General features: G+C 39.3%; 3 protein-coding genes across 5 annotated transcripts in view; 2 read left to right on the forward strand and 1 right to left on the reverse strand.

Moving 5' to 3' along the window:
• LOC139945528 (guanylate cyclase soluble subunit beta-2-like) overlaps positions 1 to 13,149 on the forward strand; it is a 90,066-nt gene extending 76,917 nt beyond the window's left edge. For both annotated transcript variants that reach the window (XM_071942908.1, XM_071942909.1), the window contains 9 exons: positions 1,668 to 1,873; positions 6,077 to 6,509; positions 6,986 to 7,306; positions 7,850 to 7,998; positions 8,498 to 8,644; positions 9,191 to 9,345; positions 9,979 to 10,217; positions 10,987 to 11,115; positions 11,288 to 13,149. In XM_071942908.1, the coding sequence (XP_071799009.1) occupies positions 1,668 to 1,873; positions 6,077 to 6,509; positions 6,986 to 7,306; positions 7,850 to 7,998; positions 8,498 to 8,644; positions 9,191 to 9,345; positions 9,979 to 10,217; positions 10,987 to 11,115; positions 11,288 to 11,487 (1,979 nt within the window). In that variant the 3' untranslated portion in view covers positions 11,488 to 13,149. The remainder of the gene's footprint in view (positions 1 to 1,667; positions 1,874 to 6,076; positions 6,510 to 6,985; positions 7,307 to 7,849; positions 7,999 to 8,497; positions 8,645 to 9,190; positions 9,346 to 9,978; positions 10,218 to 10,986; positions 11,116 to 11,287) is intronic.
• The window catches only part of LOC139945533 (uncharacterized), a 149,816-nt gene extending 126,391 nt beyond the window's left edge, over positions 1 to 23,425 (forward strand). The window contains exon 7 of the mRNA XM_071942916.1: positions 23,346 to 23,425. The gene's annotated coding sequence lies outside the window, so the exon portion shown is untranslated. The remainder of the gene's footprint in view (positions 1 to 23,345) is intronic.
• Positions 16,191 to 24,660, reverse strand: LOC139945532 (uncharacterized). Of its 2 annotated transcripts, none has more exons than XM_071942914.1 (6): positions 24,587 to 24,660; positions 22,412 to 22,471; positions 20,460 to 20,750; positions 19,889 to 19,999; positions 18,358 to 18,441; positions 16,191 to 17,677 (listed from the first exon to the last, which is right to left on the reverse strand). In XM_071942914.1, exons 3-6 carry the CDS (start codon positions 20,668 to 20,670, stop codon positions 17,484 to 17,486), a joined length of 600 nt encoding a protein of 199 aa, XP_071799015.1. In that variant the 5' UTR covers positions 20,671 to 20,750; positions 22,412 to 22,471; positions 24,587 to 24,660; the 3' UTR covers positions 16,191 to 17,483. The 2 variants fall into 2 exon arrangements, with proteins under 2 accessions (XP_071799015.1, XP_071799014.1); XM_071942913.1 differs by having other exon boundaries at positions 20,460 to 20,795; positions 24,587 to 24,639.
• Between the last annotated feature and the right edge of the window lie 261 nt (positions 24,661 to 24,921).

Raw genomic sequence — 24,921 nt, forward strand, 5'->3', positions numbered from 1 at the left:
ATATAAATTAATTTAATCCTACCAAAACAAATGATGTCAAATAGCTCTTTGACGATGCAAATTTTCCAACAAGTGCTAATATTTCCATGCCTTGAAATCTGGGACTTGATTACCAATTGTTGTTGTACACCAATTCTCTCTAAGCAATCTAGTTAGTTTTTTTTTCCACACTCTCACCATCTCTCTCGAGAAATCAATAGGCCAGTGCTAGAATTACTATGTAGATTATCACTTTGGGTTCGAGAAACAGTGCTATTCAAGCTATTTCCCATGATAAATCAATCGTGACATTTCAACAGTTTGAAGCTTGGTCTTTAAAAAAAATATCGACTGATTGATAGTGTTTGAGGGAAAACAGCGCCCGTGTACGGCCTGTCTGTTATTCCGGTCTGCCCCGGTAAAATCATTCTACGCAGGCTGTCGTAAACGGTCATTGATTTCTGCCAAGAATTTACGGCTTCTCTCTGCATGTGAAACACACACACTTGACCTTTTCTGCTTGTTTACGAGACGAGTTGCAGTCAGTATTAGGAATTTGACAACCGACTCTCAGGTTCATGATGGTTGTCAATTTTGAACAGGTTTTAAAAGTAGGTGATAAATGTTTGGAAGAACATCACCGACGCCACGAAATGACACAAACCTTCCTTGATTTATTGCTTAAAGACCTTATGCACATTACGTCATTTCAGTAGGGCGCCCTCACCTAGAGGTCAAAAGGAGGTTGTTCATCGGCCAATCCTGTGCACCGCGCGTACAAAAATGTACTTTCGATTGTTTTTGTCATTGTTGTACCTCTAAGATGGCGGCTGGATGACGTCAATGCATAAGGTCTATTAGGACGTAAATCAGTAAGCACCGTATGTATGACGCTCAAAGCATCCAGTAAGAAAACATAGCAGAAAATACCCTGAAGGTTTTGTAATAAAACGCCTATCCAACATTCCAAGCTTTGTGTTAGCAAATTGACATGTACAAATGACTAAAAAGAGATAATAAATCTATCGATAAGGATGTAGAGACGAAGAAGTTTGGAATGATAAACATAATTCAAAAAGCAAAATTCAGATGACGTTACGTGGGCAACAATACAAACGCAAAAAAAACACAACTCCACCGCTGGCTTTTACTGTAGCCAGTTTCATAATTGATTCCTAACAGTTGCTCATCATGTAACTAGACCTGCTTTGTTCTTGAGAGTGGCTCATGAAGTTACCTTGATGCGCGTAACTCAACCACTCTACTGCGTATCTTTTACCCCAACATTGATGGCAGTGTTATTTGTTCTGCGATGGAAAAGCAAACATTTGGTAACAAAATATGTGAAGCTTGAACATAGATTGAATTTTTGATTTTTTTGTTTTTTCAAGATTTGTATGGGTATGGTTTCCTTGCTTAATATTTCCTTCTAGATATAAAGGTATGGTACAGTATTGGTAATGTTCGGCGTGCTTTGATTTAACAACAAGGGCGCTATATAACACCCCAATATTCTCATCAATTGGCGTTTAAGTCTGACAAAGAAAACAAATGTTGATGGTTGCTTCCTCCAAAGCGCACCCCTGCAGTTCAGAACAGGTGTGTTAAAAGCCATACATACAGAAAGTAATCTACCCCTAAAAATTGATATGTTGATATAAATTGTTGTTTTCTTTCCTTATTATTAGGTATTGTTCGAGCTGTCGCGAAGGAGTTCTTCGAGAGTGAACTGAAAATGGAAATATTGGAGGAGAGCCACGAGGAGGAACGCAACGGCAAGAAGGAGCACGTCACCTTCGCCATCTTCCAGAAGAGGATACGAAAGATCGACGAGGGCCCACCTAAGTTCGTTGCGCAGACACGGAAGCACAGCGAGCAGCAGCTCAACAAAGAGGTGATTATTATAGCACTATGTAGCGCCCTCAAGTGTTCATGCCCGGCTAAATGGTTCAAATACTCACGTTTGTGACACTCACAGAATAAATACCTGGTGAAACTGTCGGTTAACAGTTTATGTCTCTCACCACTCTTTGCTCTCACCAAATACCAGCACTTGAGTATTCCCTAATGATACCAATTTAAATACGTTAACTTTGTAGTCTTCAGCGAACTAAATGTTGTTTTCTTTAAGACCATTAGCATACACTTATACTGGCATATGCCCTACTTTTTCACATGACGTCATTTATATAAAACTAACCATTGCGCTGTGCGTACATAATATGTACATTTTCCATTGTTGTATCAACCATTGTTATACCACCCATACCAGCGTGATTACGTCAAGGCATAATGTCTATCAGTGAGATGTAACACGGCATTGTAGAGTAGAACCTCGCACTTATGACGTCACTTAATACTCACTTTATAACACCGTATGACAGACAAACTTTCCACCACACGATGTGATCACTGCACTGACACGCAAAACCGTAGCAGTTTAGTACACGAAAGACATAAACGTGCACACGTCAAAGAAGTTTGGTATTCTACACAGGCCTGGAATTCCCTCTTTGAGAGGGCAAGGAAATTTTCAATTTGCAAAGGGCACTGCCATAATGGAAAATCTTAAAGTCAATGGGAAACTTTTGAAGGGACACCAAGGCCAATTGGCAACGGAGGCCGTTTTCAGCGCGTAATTCAAGGCTTGCTCACAGGACAATGTGCGAATTAAAGGAACACGTTGCCTTGGATCGGACGAGTTGGTCTTTAATAAAGCGTTTGTAACCGTTTGTTATAAAATGCATATGGTTAGAAAGATATTTTAAAAGTAGAATACAATGATCCACACAAGTATCACTCGAAATTGGGTGGTTTTCTTTTTACTTCGTCGACTAACACGGTCGGCCATTTATGGGAATCAAAATGTTGACTCCCATAAATGGTCGACAGTGTTTGTTCGTAAAGTAACTGGAAAAACACGCAATTTCGAAGCAAATTTGTGTGGATCATTGTATTCGACTTTTAAAATATCTTTCTAACCATATGCACTTTATAACAAACGGTTACAACCGCTTTATAAAAGACCAACTCGTCCGATCCAAGGCAACGTGTTCCTTTAAGAACCGGCGAGCTCTTAAACAAGGTCCAACCGGATATTCGTCCTACCTTTTGTCATCGCTTGATTGTGATTCGATTGCATCCATTAGGTCAATAATGTACCAACATAACGTTTTGCCAACCTAGTTTCAACCTCGACTCGGTCATTAATCTACGTTTGACCGCAAGCACTTTACGGGCAGCTTATCTATCATCCACTCATTACTTTCCTAAACCTGAATCATTATTTTCGATGTATTGAATTATGTTAATATTAACTGCACATTTTGTTCATAACTTTTTGTTTATCCGATCACTGATTTTATTATTTTTTTATGTTATATCCAGATTATTTTAATTTTATTTTTATTTTATTTTAATTCCTTTTATTTATTTATTTTTATTATTTGTTTTTACACTTAGTTATGACAATTCAACAACGATCTTTACAGGAAAACTGCAAAACAAAAAACGGATCAGGATATAAACACTTTTTTTTTTTTTATTATATTTTATAGTATGATGAACAATGTTTACCCGAATTTTGCATTTTTAAATACAAATTGTGTTTGTTTTATACGAAACCATTTACTTATGACAAGATTGGAAAATTAAACAAACAGATTTGTATCTAGATGTTTCTTTAAAAAATGTGTGACAAAAATACAGCGTGTTTTGGAGGACTTATGGGGTTATTTATTTTATTGCGAGTTGCAAAAATGTCATAATATTGGTTACTGAAATAACAATTGCCAATGTTGTTAAACCGAAACTGACATATTTAAATTTAGATTAGTTCTTCTTAAAACCAACAATGTACTTTCTTCTTAACTAAATGTCTCCCGTCACAGTGCCGTTTATTTGCGCTTCAGTTGTTAAATTTGAAGAAACCGAAACTGGCAAATCAGAATTTAAACTAATTTTTCACTAAACCATGTACTTTCCTCTCAGATAACTATACCTCTCCCGTTACAATGTTTATTTGCACTTAACACTGACTTTTCCATTCAGCATGACATGCACCACCTCTAACTTTCCTCTTAACCTTGATCCCTTAACTGTCATTCCTTCTGATTCAACCCCCTTTGATCCTGTTGCTTTACACACAACCATCCAACTAATGGTAGAACAGTGGGTCGCCGATCGCCCCCGACTCTTTACGGGGCAGTGGTAGTGGCGAGTGGCTACCGTACACCTGGGTGAGTGTTTGACGGTTGTCGTGTGAAAAAAAAATGTTTTCGTCTGTATACGACTTCCACCCGTTGACTTTCGTGTCACATAGTGGGAACCATCCCTCAACATTGTGCCACTTTGTACTGAAATAACCTCAATTCAATGCACTCGATGTATGTTATAATAGACCGCTGGCAGTGGCCGCCATCTTTGATGAGTCGTGCGCGCGTGCTGCCATTGGCCGAGAGTTGTGCGCAGCGCGTACATTTCCATTGTTTTACATCAAAGATGGTGGTCAATTACACCATGTACGAACCACCTGTTGTCTCGCTGAAAATTGACTTTAGTTTTCTAACAATATCCATTTACATATCAGCCAGTATCTATATGTTTTTTTAGCCTAAAGTTCATGTATAACATTAGTAATTTGCAAAGTCCAGTATATGCACTGTGTGTGACCTAACATATACAAGAAATAACAAACATGTGAAAGTTCAACTCAATCGGTCATCAGAGTCAAACACTGAAAATTCCCATCCAATATTTTTACTGTTTTCAAACATCGGGATTATAGCCGGACGCGCGCGATAAAGAACTTTGTTTTACCCATTTCCTAAAAACTATACCATTTTAAGCAAAACTATTTCAAAAAAGGTTTCCAATAACAGTCTTTATACCATTTAATTCATGTCTTAATCTGTGAACATTTATATTTTCAATCCTACCAATGCTGTTTATTACCCTAAGCAGTTGTGTATCGCTTACCTTCGGAATGTGTCCGATTTTCGTTGTCAAAGGTCAACACATTGAAAAGTTCTACACCATCACATACGTGAATCAACATTCACTATTTGCTATACTGTGCTGAAATTCCATGAAATAATTCCCGTCAACTCTAAACATTAATGTTTTCTTCCCAATTTTCTTATCTTTCATTGCTGCTAAATTAAAAAGGACGACACGGTAAAGCTCAGTTTTATTGCCTTGTTTGTCCGTCTTGCATGAGTGTAGTTCTCCGAGAGCACGAAACGCCTAAAGGCACCATTGAAACATGAGAATGTGTTTGTGTGTGTTATTCATCACAAAATGTTGTCCACACTTGAGGTGAAATTTGTGACCGCACTTCACAATAAGCCATCGTTAATCACAGTGTCCACAATACGTCGGTGTCTTTATTTAGAAGCAATATTTTATCTTGGCGGCTCTGCTATGTTAATTTAACGGTCTGTGTAATGGAATGTACTTGAAAGCATGTGTTGTCATGATATTCTAACTAACCATTGCACTAATTGCCACACGCAGTGACCTTTCCATCGCAACGTCACAGCCCAAGTTGTTGCCAACCAAGGTTGGAAAACTACGAAAAGGAATACATATGGGGGAAAAAATTGCCATTAAAGGCTTGTAACAATGCACACAAATAGTCAAAAATAGTGTATAATTTTTTTAAAACAAGGCAACCATTCATGGGAGATAAATTAAATAAATTCTATAAGAATAAAATAAATTCTATAAAAATAGAATGCCTGATCAACCCGAGAGTCGTAGTTGTAACCATAGCACTCGAAGCAGTCAATTTGCACAGCCAACTGTAAACTGGTGTTTGTTGTTACCAAAGTTGTGCTTTTCATTTAGCTAAGTACTGTTTACTTACCCTTGCCAGATTGTAGTTTGGTTTTTCCGGAAAAATTCTCCTTGACTAATTTCTTTGTTAAGAAAAAAATCGGTAGGGCACCGGTCGCAACAATGTAAACGTAATGTAATTTGGGCTGGTTTTCTGTTTTCTGTAAAGCAATGCTTACGTGTGCTTGTCAAGTTTTTTGTGCTTACAGCCGTATTCGCTCGCCCATTGTATTTATTCAGTTGTATTGGTGAATAATTGCAGGAGGTTCAAGCCGTCCTGCGAAGCATCGAAGAGCAGAAGGAATCCGGCACCAAGCCTCTCAACCACCTCCACCGCTCCCAGAAGATCCAATCACTCGTGTCCCTCGGTAACCTCTACGGGAATTTCCACCCGTCCTTCCCGGAGAAGCTCTGGATGACCCAAGACGTATTCTGCGAGTATTTCCCGTACCACCTTGTCTTTAACAGTGAACTGAATGTCCTCCAAGCTGGGGTCCATATACAGAGGATCATGCCGAGGCTGAGGAGCTTAGAGAGCCATCCTGTGGATAGCTTCTTCGATCTCATCCATCCGCAGATTGATTGGACTATTAAGAGCATCCAGAAGTTTGAGAACATGCAGTTTGTACTGCAGACCAGAAGGGCAATGATAACGGACGGCTGGGGATCAGACCAACCTATGTTGCAGCTCAGAGGTAAGTAACACCCGCTTCAGACAGGTGCAACATGCCATTTTCGTATGATCAGAGTTGTGAGCCACAAGTTCTTTTCAATTCAATTCAATTCACACTTATTTCCATACTGTCAGCAAAAACACATTACAGAACGCATAAACAATGTAATAGCTAAATGATCGTAAAGACAATCTTCGAAAGAACAGTCATGGAAAATTGACAGTATGGAGGCCGGTTTGATAAGCCGAGGCTTGTAGTAATCAGTCTGTTGACAGACAGACAAGATATACGGACAAACAGAGGACGTCATAATAATCAGAACCAACATTATTCAAAAGAGATTTTCACAAGGTGCTACTGCAAACCTCACCTGATTATACTCCAATCATGCAAAGTTTCAAATCCTGCCTACTTTAATTTGGTCATGTTGACTGTTGGAAAATGTATAGGAAATAGAAATGGGTTTTTCATGCTTTCGATGATAACCAAACTCCTAGGTCAAATGGTATGGATGGACTCCCTGGACGCCATGGTCTACATCTGCTCCCCTCGCGTGGCCAGCCTGAAAGAGCTCGAAGCCAGAAACCTCCACCTCTCAGACATTCCATTTCATGATGTCACGCGTGACCTCATCCTCTTCAACCACCAGCGATTGGCTGAGATTGAGCTGGGGAAGCAGCTTGAGCAGAAAAAGGAGGAGCTACGGTCCGCTCTGCAGGATCTTGAGACGGAGAAAAAGAAGACGGACATGCTGCTGCACTCGATGCTACCGAGACTCGTCGCTGATCAACTGCGAGAGGGGAAGAAGGTCGAGGCTGGTAAGCTATCAAGGAAGCTCGGTCCTTAAGGTCAGGGCCCACTTTTATAAAGCTTGTAAGCAAAAACAAATTTGCTAAGCAAAGAAAAGGTTTGGCGTAACATGCACAGAAAAACAGCCAAAATTACATTAGGTTTACTTTGTTGTGACTGGTGGCCCCACTCAATTTTCGCTAAGCAAATCTGTCAAGCAGTGTTTTCCGCTAACAGCTTTTAGAAGGTTGGGCCCATTTTCACACGAAGCAATTTATAGGCAACCAGTTCCACGTTATCGCCAAGAAGAAAACCATTGACATTGTGTTTGGTGCCATTGACTTCTTGAAAACCATAATTAAATTTTCGCTTGGTGCGGGACGCACTAGGTTTATTTGCTATAATGAATGGCAATCTCGTGGAATTTGTATTTTTTTTTTAGACGTAGTGATTCTGGGAGATATTGATGGGCATGCGACGTTCCGTACAATGTTGTATTCAGCTTCATTATAATTTGTGTGATTATAATGAAAGAATAATTTATATATCATTGTTTATTCCACTGTACACAGGCGAATACGAGATGGTGACAATCCTTTTCAGCGATATAGTCTCCTTCACCAACATCTGTGCCAAATGTAGACCCATCGACATAGTCAACATGCTGAATGCACTGTACATACGGTTCGATAAATTGACAACTGTTCATGACGTCTATAAGGTATGATATCTCGGGAAGTTGTGTAAATCGTTGAGGTAGAGACAAAGAGACAAGTAGAGACAAGTAATTTTTGTACGAATTCTTGCGGTGCCCACGTCCCAGCAAAGATGGTGGTCAATGATGTCATGTTAAATCCATCTCCAGAAAACGCACATTCTATGTACACGCGGTGCACATGGTGGTTCTTTGAGCAACCTTCTTCGTCACCGACGTCCTTTATTTTACTCAGCAACGATCCTGCCAGTTTTTATATAGCTGATTGTGGCCCTTGTGTGGCAGGAAGTTCTCTCTCCCTCGGTGATTTGGTCCCCAGACGGCGAACTTTGTACAAACTACCTCTGATAGCGCCCTCTTGCGAATCATCCTGTTCAGCCACGTTAATTTCTCCTATGGGGGACAAATCTCCGGCGGAAAGATTTCCGTGTGACACCGGTTTTAAATAGCTGTTTGTGGCCCCGTCATCCTTATTGTATTCCCTTATGTTTCTATGTGTTAACAGGTAGAAACGATAGGCGATGCTTACATGGTGGTTGGAGGTCTCCCTATTCCTATTAAATCACACGCTGATCGTGTTGCCAACATGGCGCTGGGTATGATGGTGGCTTCGAGCGAGGTCATCTCACCTGTCTCGCGGGAACCACTCGGGGTTTGTACTTCTCGAATATTCCTTCTCGAATCTTCCCTTTATTTATATTTCACATTTTCCGGACAAATTGAAAACTACATACTTTTACAATAAGAGCATTTTTTTTAAATCCGTCATATCTCTCTTAACGCATTGATAATACTTTTTAACTTGTTTAACTTTTTGATGATCTTTGTGGCGTTTTTTAACTTGTGTGAGCATGTTAGTTTCTTCTTTTTGAAGAGCAATAAAGTTGTTCCCGTCATCTATCTTAACAAATGCTGAGTGAATGGATGAACAGTAGGACAGGTTCTTATTAGAACTGCAAACACGCGAGAATTAAGCCTAGATTTCTAAAACAGAAAGTACAAGAGTGTTATGAGAAAAGAGTAGGTCTCTTAATTCAAACGTAGTCCCACATACCTTGTAAGTAATTATACCAAATCGCCTTGAGAGACGGATATAAGAGATATTCATTACGCCACTTATTGTGACGCTGCTTTCCCAGGGCCATAAAGGCAGACGTGTTCTTGTAACTGTGTTATCCTTACCTACTTTTATTCGCAGATAAGGATTGGGATCCATTCTGGACCTGCCGTAGCGGGCGTAGTAGGCGAGAAGATGCCGAGATACTGTCTCTTCGGGGACACCGTCAACACAGCGTCTAGAATGGAGAGTCACGGAGTACCGTATAAGATCCACATCAGCTCTACAACTTACCAGTATGACGTCATTATTGTGATTTTGTGCTATGGTTGGGCCATACAATCTGTGCCCTCCAACTTTTTTTCTAAAGAGACATGGGGCCAATTTCATGAAGCTGTTGAGCTAAGCAAACAGCTTGGGTGCTTAACAATTGGTTCCAGGGTTTCTACAATAGATTAAAAATCAAAATGGTCACCATAAATCCTCCATTAAAAGTGGCTGATTTTTATTGAACTGGTTGACATAGATAAGCTATGTTCATTAAGAAATACCAATATTATTTTGTTAATTTCTTATTAAAAGAATACACAGGAAAGTTCTAAATTTTATTTACAAGTGGACCTTCTTTATGCTTAGCGCAAAACTGAAATTAGGTCTGCATTGCAAATCCTGCATCGGCTTTCTTCTTAGAAAATTACCTGGCTCATCAGAAACTCTTGGTGGTGCACTATACTTTTAATCCCTGTTAATATTCTCGTGAACATTTTGTTATAACTTCCCTTACATTTGATTGACGTAGATGTTCAGATTTCTTTTTTAAAATGACCTGTACCATCAGAAACTATTGGTGGTGCACTATATTGATAACCCTTTGGTAATATCTCATGAACAATACTATTCTCTTCCCTTCAAATTTGATTGACCTATAGATGTCTAAAAGAGCAAGCCTTTCGATTTGAGGACCGAGGAGAGATTGTCATTAAGGGCAAGGGTATGATGAGGACACATTTTCTGGAGGGGAATAACAGCGCCACCATGGAGGAGATCATGGGAACGTACGTTGAGAAAGAGGTTGAGGATGATTCGAGTCGAAGCTCGACACCCGAGAAAACTGACAAGACCAAGACGCCACCGGACACACCGCCTGGGAGATACAATACTCGACCAAGTAAGGTTTTGTTAATTTTGGACTTTTGTTATAATAATGTACATGTGGAGTCTTTGGATTATGATTCCACACAACTCGTTTTTTGTTGTGAGAAGTCTTTTGAAAAATGAACAATGAAAGGACCCTTCAAACAACATCAGTATAGCCCGGTTCGTACTTGTTGCGAATGCAATTGCGATACGAATTTTTACACCGAAAATTCGCAACGAATAGTTTGCATCAGTTGACTTGTATACTTAATTCCTGCAAGACATTCGCTATATGAACCTGATGCGAGTCTAGTTGCAAATGTTGTATCATATATTTCCGTTACACTACCTAACATTAGTGATTCAAGGTAAGTATAACAAAACCACATTAAAGGCAGTGGACACTATTGGTAATTGTCAAAGACTAGCCTTCACAGTTGGTGTTTCTCAACATAAGCATAACAAACCTGTGAAAACTGGAGCTCAATTGGTCATCGAAGTTGTGAGATAATAATGAAAGAAAAAAACACCCTTGTCACACAAAGTTGTGTGCGTTTAGATGGTTGATTTCGAGACCTCAAGTTCTAAATCTGAGGTCTCGAAATCAAATTCGTGGAAAATTACTTCTTTCTCGAAAACTATGGCACTTCAGAGGGAGCTGTTTCTCACAATGTTTTATACTATCAACCTCTCCCCATTACTTGTTTACCAATTAAGGTTTTATTCTAATAATTATTTTGGGTAATTACCAATAGTGTCCACTGTCTTTAACAGTATGCGTTGTGTTGTCTTTCTTCTAGTTGGTAAATTTAACTTTGGTGATGACTTGAATGTAATACCGATGTACTACCCTGACAACGATAAGAATCGTACACCGTACAGGGACGCCAAACCACCGTCAGCTGCAAAGAGCTCTACAAGGGCCTCCGGTAAATATACCTTTTGTTACTGTCCAAGTTCTTTGTCCTAACTTTGCGGAGCTGACAAAAAAAAGAAATGAATATTGAATGTGCGCTTAGAAACATCCACTTACATGAGCGCCTTATAAATGTTGTGTATTGTTATTGTTATCACGTTGTTGTTATCTTTCCTTCCGTGCAGCGTCTAGCTCTACTGAACGAGCCAGCGAGGAGCGGTCAAAGTGTCCAGTCTTCAGGGAACTGGCAGAGGCTGAATCTAAGAGATCTGAAGAAATTGAGGGCGCCAGACCATCACGAAGCGCAGCCGCTACTTCAAGCCCAAGACGCATGCGTAATAGGATCTCAAACCACCGGGAATCCAAGACGTGTATATTGCTCTGAGAAAAATGTTTTGATATTTTGTAATTTTTACTGTGAATACAACACGTTATGTGTATATTTTGCCAAATAATAATACCCATTTTGGGATGAATATTTATTGCGTAATAAAAAAAAGCAAGTGTGCCTATTTTGAGGGTAGACCGATCGTTGCCAATGTTGAAAAGCACAATCTTCATTTAGCTGAACAGTTTGAGATACGTGTATATTGATCGTAAACGGCAATAAATAAGCTATCGTTTAATTTTGATAGTAAAATGTAAATAATAATTATGATATAATTGTATAAAGTTTAAAATGGTTGTACGGTTTACGTACAAGATTAAAGTCAGTGGACACTATTGGTGTAAAATCCTTATTAGCATAAAACCTTACTCGGTAACGAGTAATGGAGGGAGGGTGATAGAATAAAACATTGTGAGAAACGGCTCCCTCTGAAGTAAAAAACGTAGTTTTTGAGAAAAAAAGTGATTTTCCACGGATTTGATTTTCGAGAGCTCAGATTTAGAATTTGATGAGGGCTCGAAATCAAGCATCTGAACGCACACAACTCCGTGTGACAAGGGCTTTTTTATTTCATTATTATCTCGCAACTTCGACGACCAATTGAGCTCAAACTTTCACAAGTTTGTTATTTTAGTTTGCGAAGTGTATAGACCTTTCTTTTGTGATGTTACAGCCGGGAGTTAAGCCAACTAGTGGTCAGCAAAAGTACGGGCTGCCTTCACTGCTCGAAACAACAACTCAAAGTGTTATCAAATTAGCTTAATTTGAAACTTTCCAGCGCTAGGTGGCAGCAGACTTACCCATTTTATTCCAATGTGTACGTATTCCTGAGCTTGCGCACACTACCGAACAGTCGACTGCCGAATATAGTTATTTAACCTTGTGAGTCTGCTGCCACCTAGCGTCCCAAAAGTCCCCTCTTACTGATAATCTAATTATTTATATGCTTGGTAGCAAAGGATTTAAATGTTGTTTAAGGGAATGTTGTGATAGTGCTGGTCAACAATAGTGGTCGATGTTTCTAAGCAAAAGAAAGGTCGATAAACATTCTTCAAGCTCCTGCCATTTTGTTTTCTTTCTCCCATATAACCCAATGTAACCAAACCGAGGCTGTGAGGGGAAATGCGCGGATCCTTTCTAGTACGCAATTTGGATTGGTTTTCATGATTCATGACAACATGATACGGTACAGGTTTATGTGACAAAGTATGTCAATAACAGAGTGTTGCAACACTCTGTCATAATGTCCCTGGTTGGAAATGACCGACCCATTGCCGGGTCAGCTTGACCAGGAGTCCAGGTTTGGGGTATACATTCTAGGTAATTTTTGACTCACAAACTGATCAAGCTGACCCCCAAAATATGGTTGTGGACCCTGCCTCGGGATCACGACTCCGGAGTTTTTGGAGTGTATAAAGCGGCAATGTTTTTCAAACAGAAAGGACTTGTTCTCAGCTATATCCTGTCAGAACTGCTGGAAATGTTGAAGAGCGTCATGATCAATGTGTTTCATTTTCATGCAGTAGCTGAAGTAAATCACATGTCACCGCTTTACAATAATTCTTCTTTTTAAAATAAGAAACCTAGCGTTGTGTCTCAACAGCAGCTAAAACTCTATGAAATGCAAAGTTTGTTTATTATTTTGTTTTGAAGGATTACAAGGCCAATTGTTTTTGTTGATGAGTCTGTCGTTGCATCTGACATTAAGGATTATGAATAAAGAAGTCGTCTGCTGAAGTACGTTTATTGTTATGAATGCTCTCCTTTTCATTATTGTGTTTATAGAGCCATCCAATCTCTGGGACCTGTTTAATAAAGCTGAAAGCACAAAAAACTCGCTATATATGGATTGTAGTGCAGATAAAATTCAGGGTTTAATCGTTATAACGCACGCGCTGCGAATAGATTGACTACGATTAGGATATGGCATCCACGGGTTAATAGATCGAAGACCAAGTAACATTGTTCCTTATACTTGAAACGAATCCAATTTGATCACTACCTAGACCAGCATGCACCTCACTCGACAGTTTGCGCTTGCGCAATGGTGTTTGCGAAAAGGTCTATAGACTATGGCTCGTTTCGAAACCACGGCTACGGCTAATGATTCGGCTCAGGCTATCTTGACCCACGGTTGTTTTGACAATATTTGGCGTGTTTTTGCGTACGCGCTCAGGGCTTCAGACGCGAGGATGGAGCTTTAAGCCGAATCCAAAGCCGTGGTTTCGAAAAGGGTCTCCGAGTGCGTTTTGGCGACCACACCAAGCTGAACCCGAATCAATAAGTAGGTTACTGTTTGGTCAGAACAGCATTGTCACCGCGGTTCAACCGAAGACGCGATAAACGATCTGGTTGGTTTGGCCAAAACGCACTCCTTTTACACTGCAAATACTCGGTACGCACGCACAAGTTTGATCGCAACCTCGTTCCCAGGAGTGATCGATCTTGCCGCGCCAATATTTTCCAGCATGCCTTGCTCAATCGTAGTGACGAGAGGTATCGATACGGCGCGCTGCCCTTGATTTTTAGTGAAACATAAAAGTAGCGAGGCTGGTTCGATCGCTAGCTAGAACAGCATGCAGTTAGTGCTGGTGAAATGGGCATTTGCAAAAAGATCTATATGGTAATTTGCGGCGGACAGTCCCAAATTTCTTTTTTTGTTTGTTAATAAATAGATCCATATTGACCAGCTCGACAAAAGAAAACAGCCACTGGTTTGATTCAGATTTAGAACCCACGTCCCGGTTTCAGGGATCGAGGACCAAGAACATATCTTCAAACAAATACATCTGCCTTCCTTCAGAGGGTGTGAATGGTTTAATTTGGAATGCTAGACATTAATCAAGAGCTGGCCCTTCCGTGCTTGGGTGCACTTGTACGACTCCATAGTGTTGCTCTTTTGTATTTTGTAACAATAAGACTATCGACAGCGCGCTCATGAATTTGTTTGCTACACACAATGCAGCGGTCTCATGAATGGCTTTCAAACCCCTTGGCATGCCGTGAAGCGTTCTCATGGACGGTTGTGGGTTTATAACTGGCCAGGGTAAAATGGGCGTTTTTCTCAGACCAGTATCCTATGTTCTTGTAGGTTATTGGTGTCCTGCATCCCATGTATGACTGGGATAACCAGCGTGTATCAGCGGTGTACTTACTTCCTTTGGACATACATGGACGAGTTCCATGATATGTGGGTAAGTTTTCCATCTTCTTCTTGGCGTTAGCTCATTATTTCATGAATATTGTGGACACTATTGGCAATTTATACTCAAAATAATTTACATAAAACCTTACTTGGTAACGCGTATATTGGTAAGGTTGATAGTATAAAACATTGTGAGAAACGGCTCCCTCAGAAGTGACGTAGTTTTTGAGAAAGATGTAATTTTTCACGAGTTTGATTTCGAGACTTCAGATTTATAATTTGAGGTTTCGACAAGGGTGGCTTTTCTTTCATTATTAACTCGCAACTTCGATGACCGATTGAGCTCAAATTTTCACAGGTTTGTTATTTTATATGCTGAGATACAGCAAGTGAGAGGACTGGTCTTTGACAATTACCAATAGTGTCCAGTGTCTTTAAGTTTGTATGAAATGAACGAACTGTGGGTATTGCATAGACCTTTGACCTACTCTCTAACACACCGATCGTTGTTGCATTCAGCGGGTGTTTTGAATCTCAACTGAATGGCATGGAAAAGGTTTGTCAAAGATGGGGTTCATATAGCCCTGGTAGGACGTCAGTCAGTGCCACTGCAACGGAGGAGTCCAACCTGGGCTAGGGTTCATACAGCGAGCGAGGCGCCTAGTCATTTAGGTTCCACGAAATAATATGGTAATTGTCTTAAAGAATTGATTAGCCCAGGTGTTCACCGGAAATCAAAATCGAAATAGACCGGTGCAGGTTCCGTAATACTGGTTGTAGTTTGTTGTCGTCGAGAGAAGAATTTTATATTGAATGGAAATAACAAGCTTCTGTAGTTACTTTCATTTTCGACATTGGCAAGTTGTCATGCAAACAATTTAGGTCTTTTTGCTTGACTGCCATCTTCGTTTCGGTTTGGGACATGCAATGTAAGCAGCTTTTGCCTTTTGGCCGGTGTTGCATAAATTCGGTCCCAAACAACCCCACCCCGACTCCACCACTATGGCGACCTCCGTACACATTTCTTGTAATAGCGCCCTCTTTGAAGAAACTGCCTACAGCGCAATTAATTTTTCCCATTAATTTCAGGGCATTGTACACGTGTGCGCATGCCCGATAAATTTTGCACCATCGTATTTCACGAGATCGCACACGTACTTGTGCGCATAAATTCGAAGAAGTTCGCGACGTCGCATGCGTTTCCGCACATTTGCGATGTGTGGTGTTTCTTCTTGGCCACCATACAGAACATTTGTACCGACTTTATCAGCGGGTTAAATCTGGGCTAGTAGTCCGTATATACAACTTTGCGTAATATGCGTTAAATGGTGTTTAAAGAGCTCCTAAAAAAGGCCCATTTACTCTGCCGCCCCAAGTCCATTAGCCCCCATTAGTCCATTAAAACTTTGTGTAAAATTTCATAAGTATAGGATGTCCAGAATTATGACTCTCCTAAAATGACAGTAAAATACGCACCATGACTTCGTGTTTCCAGCCCTCACTTGAGGGGTTATAATAACCTTTATTTAATTTAGATTTTTTTTGTAACTGAATTTTTAACTAGACCTTTTCTAAACCCCTCTTAAAATGATGTGCAATAAACACTTACTTCATTTTGAGAACCATTTCGCTTTGAGTAATGTGGTTATGGAAAAACATATCAATGTTTATCCCTTCATTGACCCCTTTTAACTGTAATAAAATGTTTACACAAGTTCGGTAAAATTGAATACGCATAAAAACTTTGGAATACCTGAATATCACGCCAAGACTTTACTGAATCTAAGAATACACAGATTATAATAGGCCTGCACTATACGTGAACTTTTAAAATGGCTTCTCTAATCCTTTATACTATAATAAAGACACTTTAATACATAACAAAGCACTTGTGTAACGTACTGTGGCCTTAGCCATCTGGACTTGGACTAATATTGAGTGAGGGGAAATAAAACTTTCTGGAATATTGCAGAATGAAGCACTTACTGCTGCCCTTAAGTCCGGGCTACATTTAGGTACGTGTTTGGGGCTACATTTAGGTCCGGACTACATCTAGGTACATGTTTGGGGCTAGATTTAGGTCCGGGCTACATTTAGGTGGATGTTTGGGGCTACATTTAGGTCCGGGCTACATCTAGGTACATGTTTGGGGCTACATTTAGGTCCGGGCTACATTTAGGTACGTGTTTGGGGCTACATTTAGGTCCGGACTACATTTAGGTACATGTTTGGGGCTACATTTAGGTCCGGGCTACATCTAGGTACATGATTGGGGCTAGATTTAGGTCCGGGCTACATTTAGGTGGATGTTTGGGGCTACATTTAGGTCCGGGCTACATCTAGGTACATGTTTGGGGCTACATTTAGGTCCGGGCTACATTTAGGTACATGTTTGGGGCTAGATTTAGGTCCGGGCTACATTTAGGTACATGTTTGGGGCTACATTTAGGTCCGGGTTACATTTAGGGCTCGGGCTACATTATGGTGCCGCACAACCGCCTATTGAATTTCAATGCTGCACAAAATAGTTGATAGCCTGACGTTTTGACCCTCTAGCAGAGTCTTCCTCGAAGAGCTAAATTATATTTTCTCATTTAAATACACCTAAATTTTGCGCCTTGAACACAGGATACGTGCGCATTACAGGTCTTATTATTATCATTGTTAATGCTCTAGTGCTATAGTAACTAATTAATTTCACAGTAAAGCAGTGCGTCTATAGATCACAGTGACTAATTTGGGTGTTTTGTTTTACCTTTTTTTACTAGTTTATGCTTTCTAAATAGTTATATCATAATTGGACACATAAATGTGAAGATCATGCTTAAAGCATTTAAGATTCCACGTTTTATTTTGAAAACAACCATGATGCAATAACTACTCCAACAGTGAGACCAACAACAAACCAGATGAGAGGTGTCAATAGTCCCACCTTTACATGAAGATGAACAAATCCATCGTCTCTCGACGATGCGATTCGAAAAATGTCTTCATGTAGCTTAGCATTGGCGTTGGACTCCGCAATTCCTTGTTTGACCGGAGCTTAAAAGATAAAAGCATAAAGTTCAATGAAGGACATTTTGTGTTCATTAAAGGATTTGGGTACCTTTTCAAAATGTCCATAGATTTACATTAAATTTACAGGGTTTGAGGATAATGATAGTGGAAAGCTTCCCTTTAAATATTACTTACTAAGGTGCTGCAGTTTTTGAGAAATGAGTAAAACAATGTCATGCAAATAATGTTTGTAAATAATTAAAATAATTTTCGTCTCATGAGACGAAAATTATTTTCATGACATTGTTTTACTCATTTCAAAAAAACTACAGCACCTCAGCACGTAATATTTCAGGGAAGCTTTCTACTGTCATTATCTTCAAACTGTGTAAGTTTAGTGTAAATCTGTGGACATTGTGTTTTTTTGTCCTATAAAAGTTACATAGACCCTTTAAAACTATAGTTCAGTTGTGCAGCAATAGGTCTGCGGAGTTGGGGTGGGGGTTTTCTTAATTAAAAAAATGCGTTTTTGAATTAGTTATATCATAATTGGACATCTAAATGTTTATGTCCCCTCACCATTTCAGCCGATCTATGCTTAAATTTGTGAAGATTAAAACAATAATCCATCAGCGAATCCATCAGCAAACCCAATTACATTCGTAATTGTCGTAATTATACACTTTTACCTCTTGCCTCTAAAAATAAAAGGAACGAATATCCACCTTTTGTCTTCATCTGAGGATTGTACCCAGCAATACCATCGTTAGCGTTGGCGTTGGACCCGGCGATCTCTTCCTTATCCGCACCTTAAAAGATATAAACATATAAGATATAAGTTGTTTGTGTGTCTTGTTACTTATCCATGAGCATTTTGTGCATATACCTTCTTTATTTAATTAAAGTCTCTCGGCCTCTTGAAAATCAATCAAATATATTTTCAGAAAACGAAACTTCATTATTTTTGGCAGGTGAGCCGTTTGGAACTTCTGCTTATTGCACCAAAAGAAAAACACCCGAACATGTGTTTTTCCAAAACCGACTTACTGCCAATTTTCATGAAGCACTCTTTAAAATCCAAAGCCGAATGGCACCAACTTAAACACAAAAATCTCTCGAATTTCCTCAGAAGTTATGAGCCCCTATAAGTTCGGATAGATTATTATGTTTCCACAATACCCTACTCAAATTGACGTCATATGCACCAATTTAGTGAAAAGAAATACGACTGTTTGGGGTCTGAATCACAAATGGTTTTTAATATCAGAATTGAGGAATGAAGCACTTTACACTGCTACACATTCCTTAAAACAGCATGTACGTTGTTTTAATGCATTGCTCTTGGGGTGCGTTCGATTAGCTTCCCTGTGTCGACCCCGGTCTGCCCCCGGTACGTTCGAATAGTTTTGACGTCATCCCAGGGTCTCACCCAGGTCAGCCAAAGTACCCTGCATGTTGAACGTCACCACGAGAGGGCGAGTGATCGTTCGATTAGCTCTTGTCAGGGACTCACCCGAATGAGCACCGCGGGTTCAACACGAGGAAGCACGCTTAGATTGTGGCCATTATTAACTTAATGTTTTCTGCCAATAAAATTGTGGATTGCTGGGGTTTGCGGACCACAATTGATATTGTTCAGTTTTGTTTTTGTTTTTTCTTCTTTTCCTTTTTAAAATTTATGTTTTCTATTATCATAATTGCACATCTTGAAATCCCCTCGCCTTTTAAATGTATATTGCTTTAATTTGTAAAGATTAAAACAATGATGCACTAGCGAATGAATAATACAATATAATATCGAAGTCTTATATAGCGCACATATATACCAAACAAGGTACTCAAGGCGCTGAGTATACAAACTTTCAGAAAGATAGGTTATTGCAGTGATGGATTATGAGACCCAATAGGGGTTTAATTCTGAGACCCTTGCAGGGGTTTACAAAGTGCTACGGCGCATACAGCAGCCACAGCCAGGAACACCGGTGCGAACCCCTTCTCTTTTCGTGCGCTGGGTTCTTTTACATGCGTTACACAACACATGGAACCAACGGCTTTACGTCCCATCCGAAGGACGAAGCAATGGTTAAGTGTCTTGCTTAAGAACACAAGTGTCACGGCTTGGGATTTGAATCCACACCCTGCTGATCAGAAACACCAGAGTTTGAATTCGGTGCTCTTAACCACTCGGCCACGACACTTTCACAAGCGAATCAAGCAGCAAATCCAATCAACAAGAGGTATCGTAATTACACTTACATCTTACATGTGCATCTATGACCAAATAATCGTTGTCAGCATCCATTCGACGAATGGCTTCAAACAGCTCATCATCTGTGTTGAAATTCACGGCTTCTTTCCTTTCCGGATCTTAAAAAATAAAAAGAATAAGGTTACATGTACGTGCCATGTTACTTGGCACATTCTACCAAGTCAATAGAAACGTTTTTCCAGTTGCTGGCGACAAGTTAAACATTATTTATCAATCCAATGAAAAATAAAAGCTGGAAAACACATCCACATTTAAAAAAATTGTGATTTTTATTATTTTAACCATGTCATATGCTTTTTAGTTAAATCTGTCAAATAGAGTGAACCGAGTGAATGTTATGTGAAGTACAAACATCCATTTTAAGTCCAAGTTAAAGTGTTTACTATACAGCGATACTTTTGTCACTGCGAGGTATGCATATTGAAAGCCAGTACGGACAATGGAGCGTTTTTTTTTTTTTTTTGTTCAATGGTATGGACAAAAGTATAACTTCATATAAGACTACTTTTTGGGATGGGTGACGACACCATGGTAAATTGCAAAACTATTAAGACCTACCGTTCCAGGACAGTTGAAGAGAGATGGTTTCATCTATGTCGAACAGCTTTTGTATCTCCTTATACACATCTTTATAACGGGGGACCCAACTTTGTTTATACCAATGGCTAGGTATGGAAGTATAGCGGGTTTCTCCATGCCTTCTATCTCGATCCGAACGGTTCTTGAAGTATGTTAATTTCAAACGACTTGTGCCACTCTGATTCCCCATGTTCAGCTTACTCTCCGAAATCAACAGATTGGTACACACTACGGCAGTTGAGCAACCATCAGTAGTTAACGTATATGACTCTGTTAGGCAAACAGGCGGGAAGACACTCCAATCGTTAAAGTCACCTGGAAGTGGTATTTTTTCAGAATGTGAATAAACAGTTAACTATGGTTTTAAAAAATTAGTTCTTATGTTATTTACAAATTTAAGAGTAGACCCCGACCCGAGAGGGCGCTGTTCGTGACGTCAATCGAGGCAGACTTTGCCTGTAATGCGTAGAGTAAATACAATTGCAAAGTACATGTACGGACCAAGTCGTGAGTTTGTACGTTTCAAAAAAGAAATTGTTGTTTTTTCCGGCAATGCCGACCAGGTGTAATGCTGCTGAATGCAGAAAAACACTTTTTGAAATGTACCAACTCACGACTTGGACGTACATGTACTTTGCACGTGTGTTTACTATACGCATTGCAGGCAAAGTCTGCCTCGATTGACGTCACAAAAGGGGTAGGCGGAGTCAGCCCCCCAAACAACTTTATATATTTTTTAAACATATAAATCGTGACAATTACTAAAAAAATTGTTTTATTGTTCGTAAGCATATACTCTTATGTTTGAAAGACAAAAATCTATTTCCAGGTGACTTTAAGTTTACTTTTCGAACTTAGTAACTCCTCGTCAAGTTATGCACTTCTACTGGCGTGCCGGTGGTGTTGCTTATTTAAAAAAAAACTCGGCTTTGGGGTATAAGTCCCATGGGTCCCATATGTGCCATAGTTTGTCCAGTTCGATACATATTTTGGCCCTACCCTCATATGCTTATACCCAATGGACATTGCACACTGCCCACATATACTTGCCCATGTGGTGGCTCATACTCCTCATAAACTCACCAATGTGTGATTATATTGGTTGACCCTTGCCCACTATAACCAGGTCTTGCCCATGGGCCCATGGGCTTGCTACCTGGGGCAAGTTATTTGCGATGCCACATCAGCCTTAGCGCATAATTATACCTGCTTACATTTTTCAATGCTCACCCTTTTGTTACAATTTCATAGCTGTCGACATTTAAATTCCGTACCCTTATGTATTTTTGCACAATTTATTGTTAGTCGCTCATCCGTTGTTAGGTACGTAGTGTTCGTATTGTCCAGATCTAACTCATACTATTAGACTATTTTACTAAAATATACAAAGTACTGGTGAAGGCAGAGGACACTATTGGTAATTACTCAAAATAATTACTCAAAATAATTATTAACATAAAACCTTTCTTGGTGACGAGTAATGGGGAGAGGTTGGTGGTATTAAACATTGTGAGAAACGGCTCCCTCTGAAGTGCTATAGTTTTCGAGAAAGAATTAGTTTTCCACGAATTTTAGAATTTGAGGTCTCGAAATAAACCATCTAAACGCACACAACTTCGTGTGACAAGCCTGTTTTCTTGTTTCATTATTATCTCGCAATTTTGATGACCGATTGAGCTCAAATTTTTACATGTTTGTTATTTTTTACATATGTTGAGATACACCAACCGTGAAGCCTAGTCTTTGACAATTACCAATAGTGTCCACTGCCTTTAATAATCGGTAGGCATTTAGGAAAAGTCAATGTTTTTTTCTTGAATCCCAACATTTCGTCTTAAAGCACTTTCGAGGCTTGAACTAAAGGGTGGTTTAAGCCTTGTGCATAATTTCAAACTATACTTCCACGTAAAAAATGTAAACGTAACACTTACCTATCAACGGCAGCAGTTGACTTAAGCACACTAAAATCTGGTAAATTCGTCGAGATTTGACTGCAGGGAGTTCCCATAGTATGATAAAATAAAAGTAAAAATAATTAATATCCATAGCAATTTATTATTAATACAATATCAATTTAATACAAATAATATGTTAAAATTAGTTGAGAAAAAAAGTGCATATTATTAGTGGTAGATTATCATTATTTTTGTGAGCATGCGAAAGGAGACTGTATGGTATTGCATTGCCTTTTGCATGGATGTACCAACAAGCATGTGGTTGCAGACTGTCGAGCGGTTAACTATATTACGTATGTGCATGTATGTTGCATTGTTCTTTGTATTCTGCGTTCTTTGCATTCTGCGTTGCCAGTTGCTGGGGTAACCACAGGCAAACCGCGCCATTTTGTATGTTGTGATCGGATTGTCATTAGCTTCGTCGTTTTTGTTACATGAACAGTTTGACACCATCACGCCCGAAATGACGCGTGGTTGATTAAAAGACGAGACTATTTGAACAGGACCCAATTTCATAGAGCTGCTAAGAAAATTTGCTTAGCGTGAAATGTATTCCTTGATAAAAACAGGATTATCAACCAAATTTCCATTTGTTGCAAATTGCTTGTTACTGGTATTGAGCTGTTCCTGAAACACTCGTGGAAATGAGGTTAGTAATCCAGATTTTATCAAGGCAAAAATTTCATGCTAAGCAAATGTTTGTGCTCAGCAGCTCTATGAAATTGGGCCCAACTTCTCACTGAGACGAACGAACCTAAAGTTCATGTACAAGCTAGCTAGGAAGCGTGGTTGATCAGTAGGTGAAACTCATGCTCTACAACGTATATCCACAGCGGATCCATCAATTTCCATGTTACTGCCACATTAATGTCATCCAATGATAGAATCAACAATTCTAAGCCCATTAAAGGAACACGTTGCCTTGGATCGGACGAGTTGGTCAAAACAAAAGCGTTTGTAACCGTTTTTTATAAAATGCATATGGTTGGAAAGATGTTATAAAAGTAGAATACAATGATCCACACAAGTTTGCCTCGAAATTGCGTGGTTTTCCTTCTACTGTGCGAACTAACATGGTCGGCCATTTATGGGAGTCAAAATGTTGACCCCCATAAATGGCCGACGTGTTAGTCGACGAAGTAAAAGGAAAACAACGCAATTTCGAGGCATGTTTGTGTGGATCATTGTATTCTACTTTTACAACATCTTTCTACCCATATGCATTTTATAAAAAACTGTTACAAACGCTTTTCAAAGACCAACTCGACCGATCCAAGGCAACGTGTTCCTTTAAGCTGGTAGTTCAAACCTTAATCATTTTATTAGTTTGCCGTTATCATATCAACAAAATGAAAATGTCTAAGAACAGACCATCCTTCTTAGTATTCAGAACAGAACTCAAAAATTATAATGCCATGGAAAAATGTATAATATACTTGTAACAATAACTTGGCCAGTTTCTATCTTAAATGGGATTTATGTTCTGTTCTTTTCCAAGATTAATGTTCTGCGCCTCGGAATAGGGTCTTGTACACTAGATAGATGGCGCATTATAAATGCATTAATATTATTATTATTATTAAAACGATATGTCTTGCTTTCACTATCACCATGTGTTTGTTTTAACAATTGGAGTACGATTTTGTGAAATGTTGTAAATAAACCATTATCCCCCGTGATAAAAATAATAATAAATGAAAAATAATAATAAAACACCCATACGGGCCCCATATTGGTCGGCCCAACCCATATAGCCCAATTACTTCCCATTATATGGCCCCCAATATGGGCTTGCTACCTGAGACATTGGCGATAAATCAATTTATTGTTTTACCTTTCCAACGACAAAAGGCGCCGTTGATGCGTTGCAATTGAGGGGTATAAAATTAGTTTGTTATGAGAGAGCATATTTGTGCCAACCCCGTTATATTGATTACTCAAAAATACAAAATGCTTCCCATAGTGCTCATAAACCAGCAAAAATACACCATCAATTATTGGTCGTCATTATGCTAATTAATAATGATTTTTCTTGAAACCTAACTTTTAATTTTAAACCACTTTTGTGGCTTGAACTAAATGGTGATTTTTATCCTTGTGCCCATTAAACTATACCTGCACGTTAACAAATAATGTAGATGTAATACTTACCTATTCACGGCAGCTGCTTTTTCAGGTTTGACTTTTACACAAATTTGTGGAAAATTTTTCTCGATTTGACTTTGCATGGAGTTCCCCTATAATAAAAATGACATCATCACCGAGAAAATAACTGGGAAGAAGGCTATTGTCCATAAATTAAAGGAACACGTTGCCTTGGATCGGTCGAGTTGGTCCTTGAAAAGCGTTTGTAACCGTTTGTTATAAAATGCATATGGGTAGAAAGATGTTGTAAAAGTAGAATACAATTATCCACAAAAACATGCCTCGAAATTGCACGGTTTTTCGCTTACCTCGTCGACTAACACGGTCGCCATTTATGGGAG

The sequence above is a fragment of the Asterias amurensis genome, chromosome 12, assembly GCF_032118995.1.
Source record: "Asterias amurensis chromosome 12, ASM3211899v1".
Lineage (NCBI taxonomy): Eukaryota > Metazoa > Echinodermata > Asteroidea > Forcipulatida > Asteriidae > Asterias > Asterias amurensis.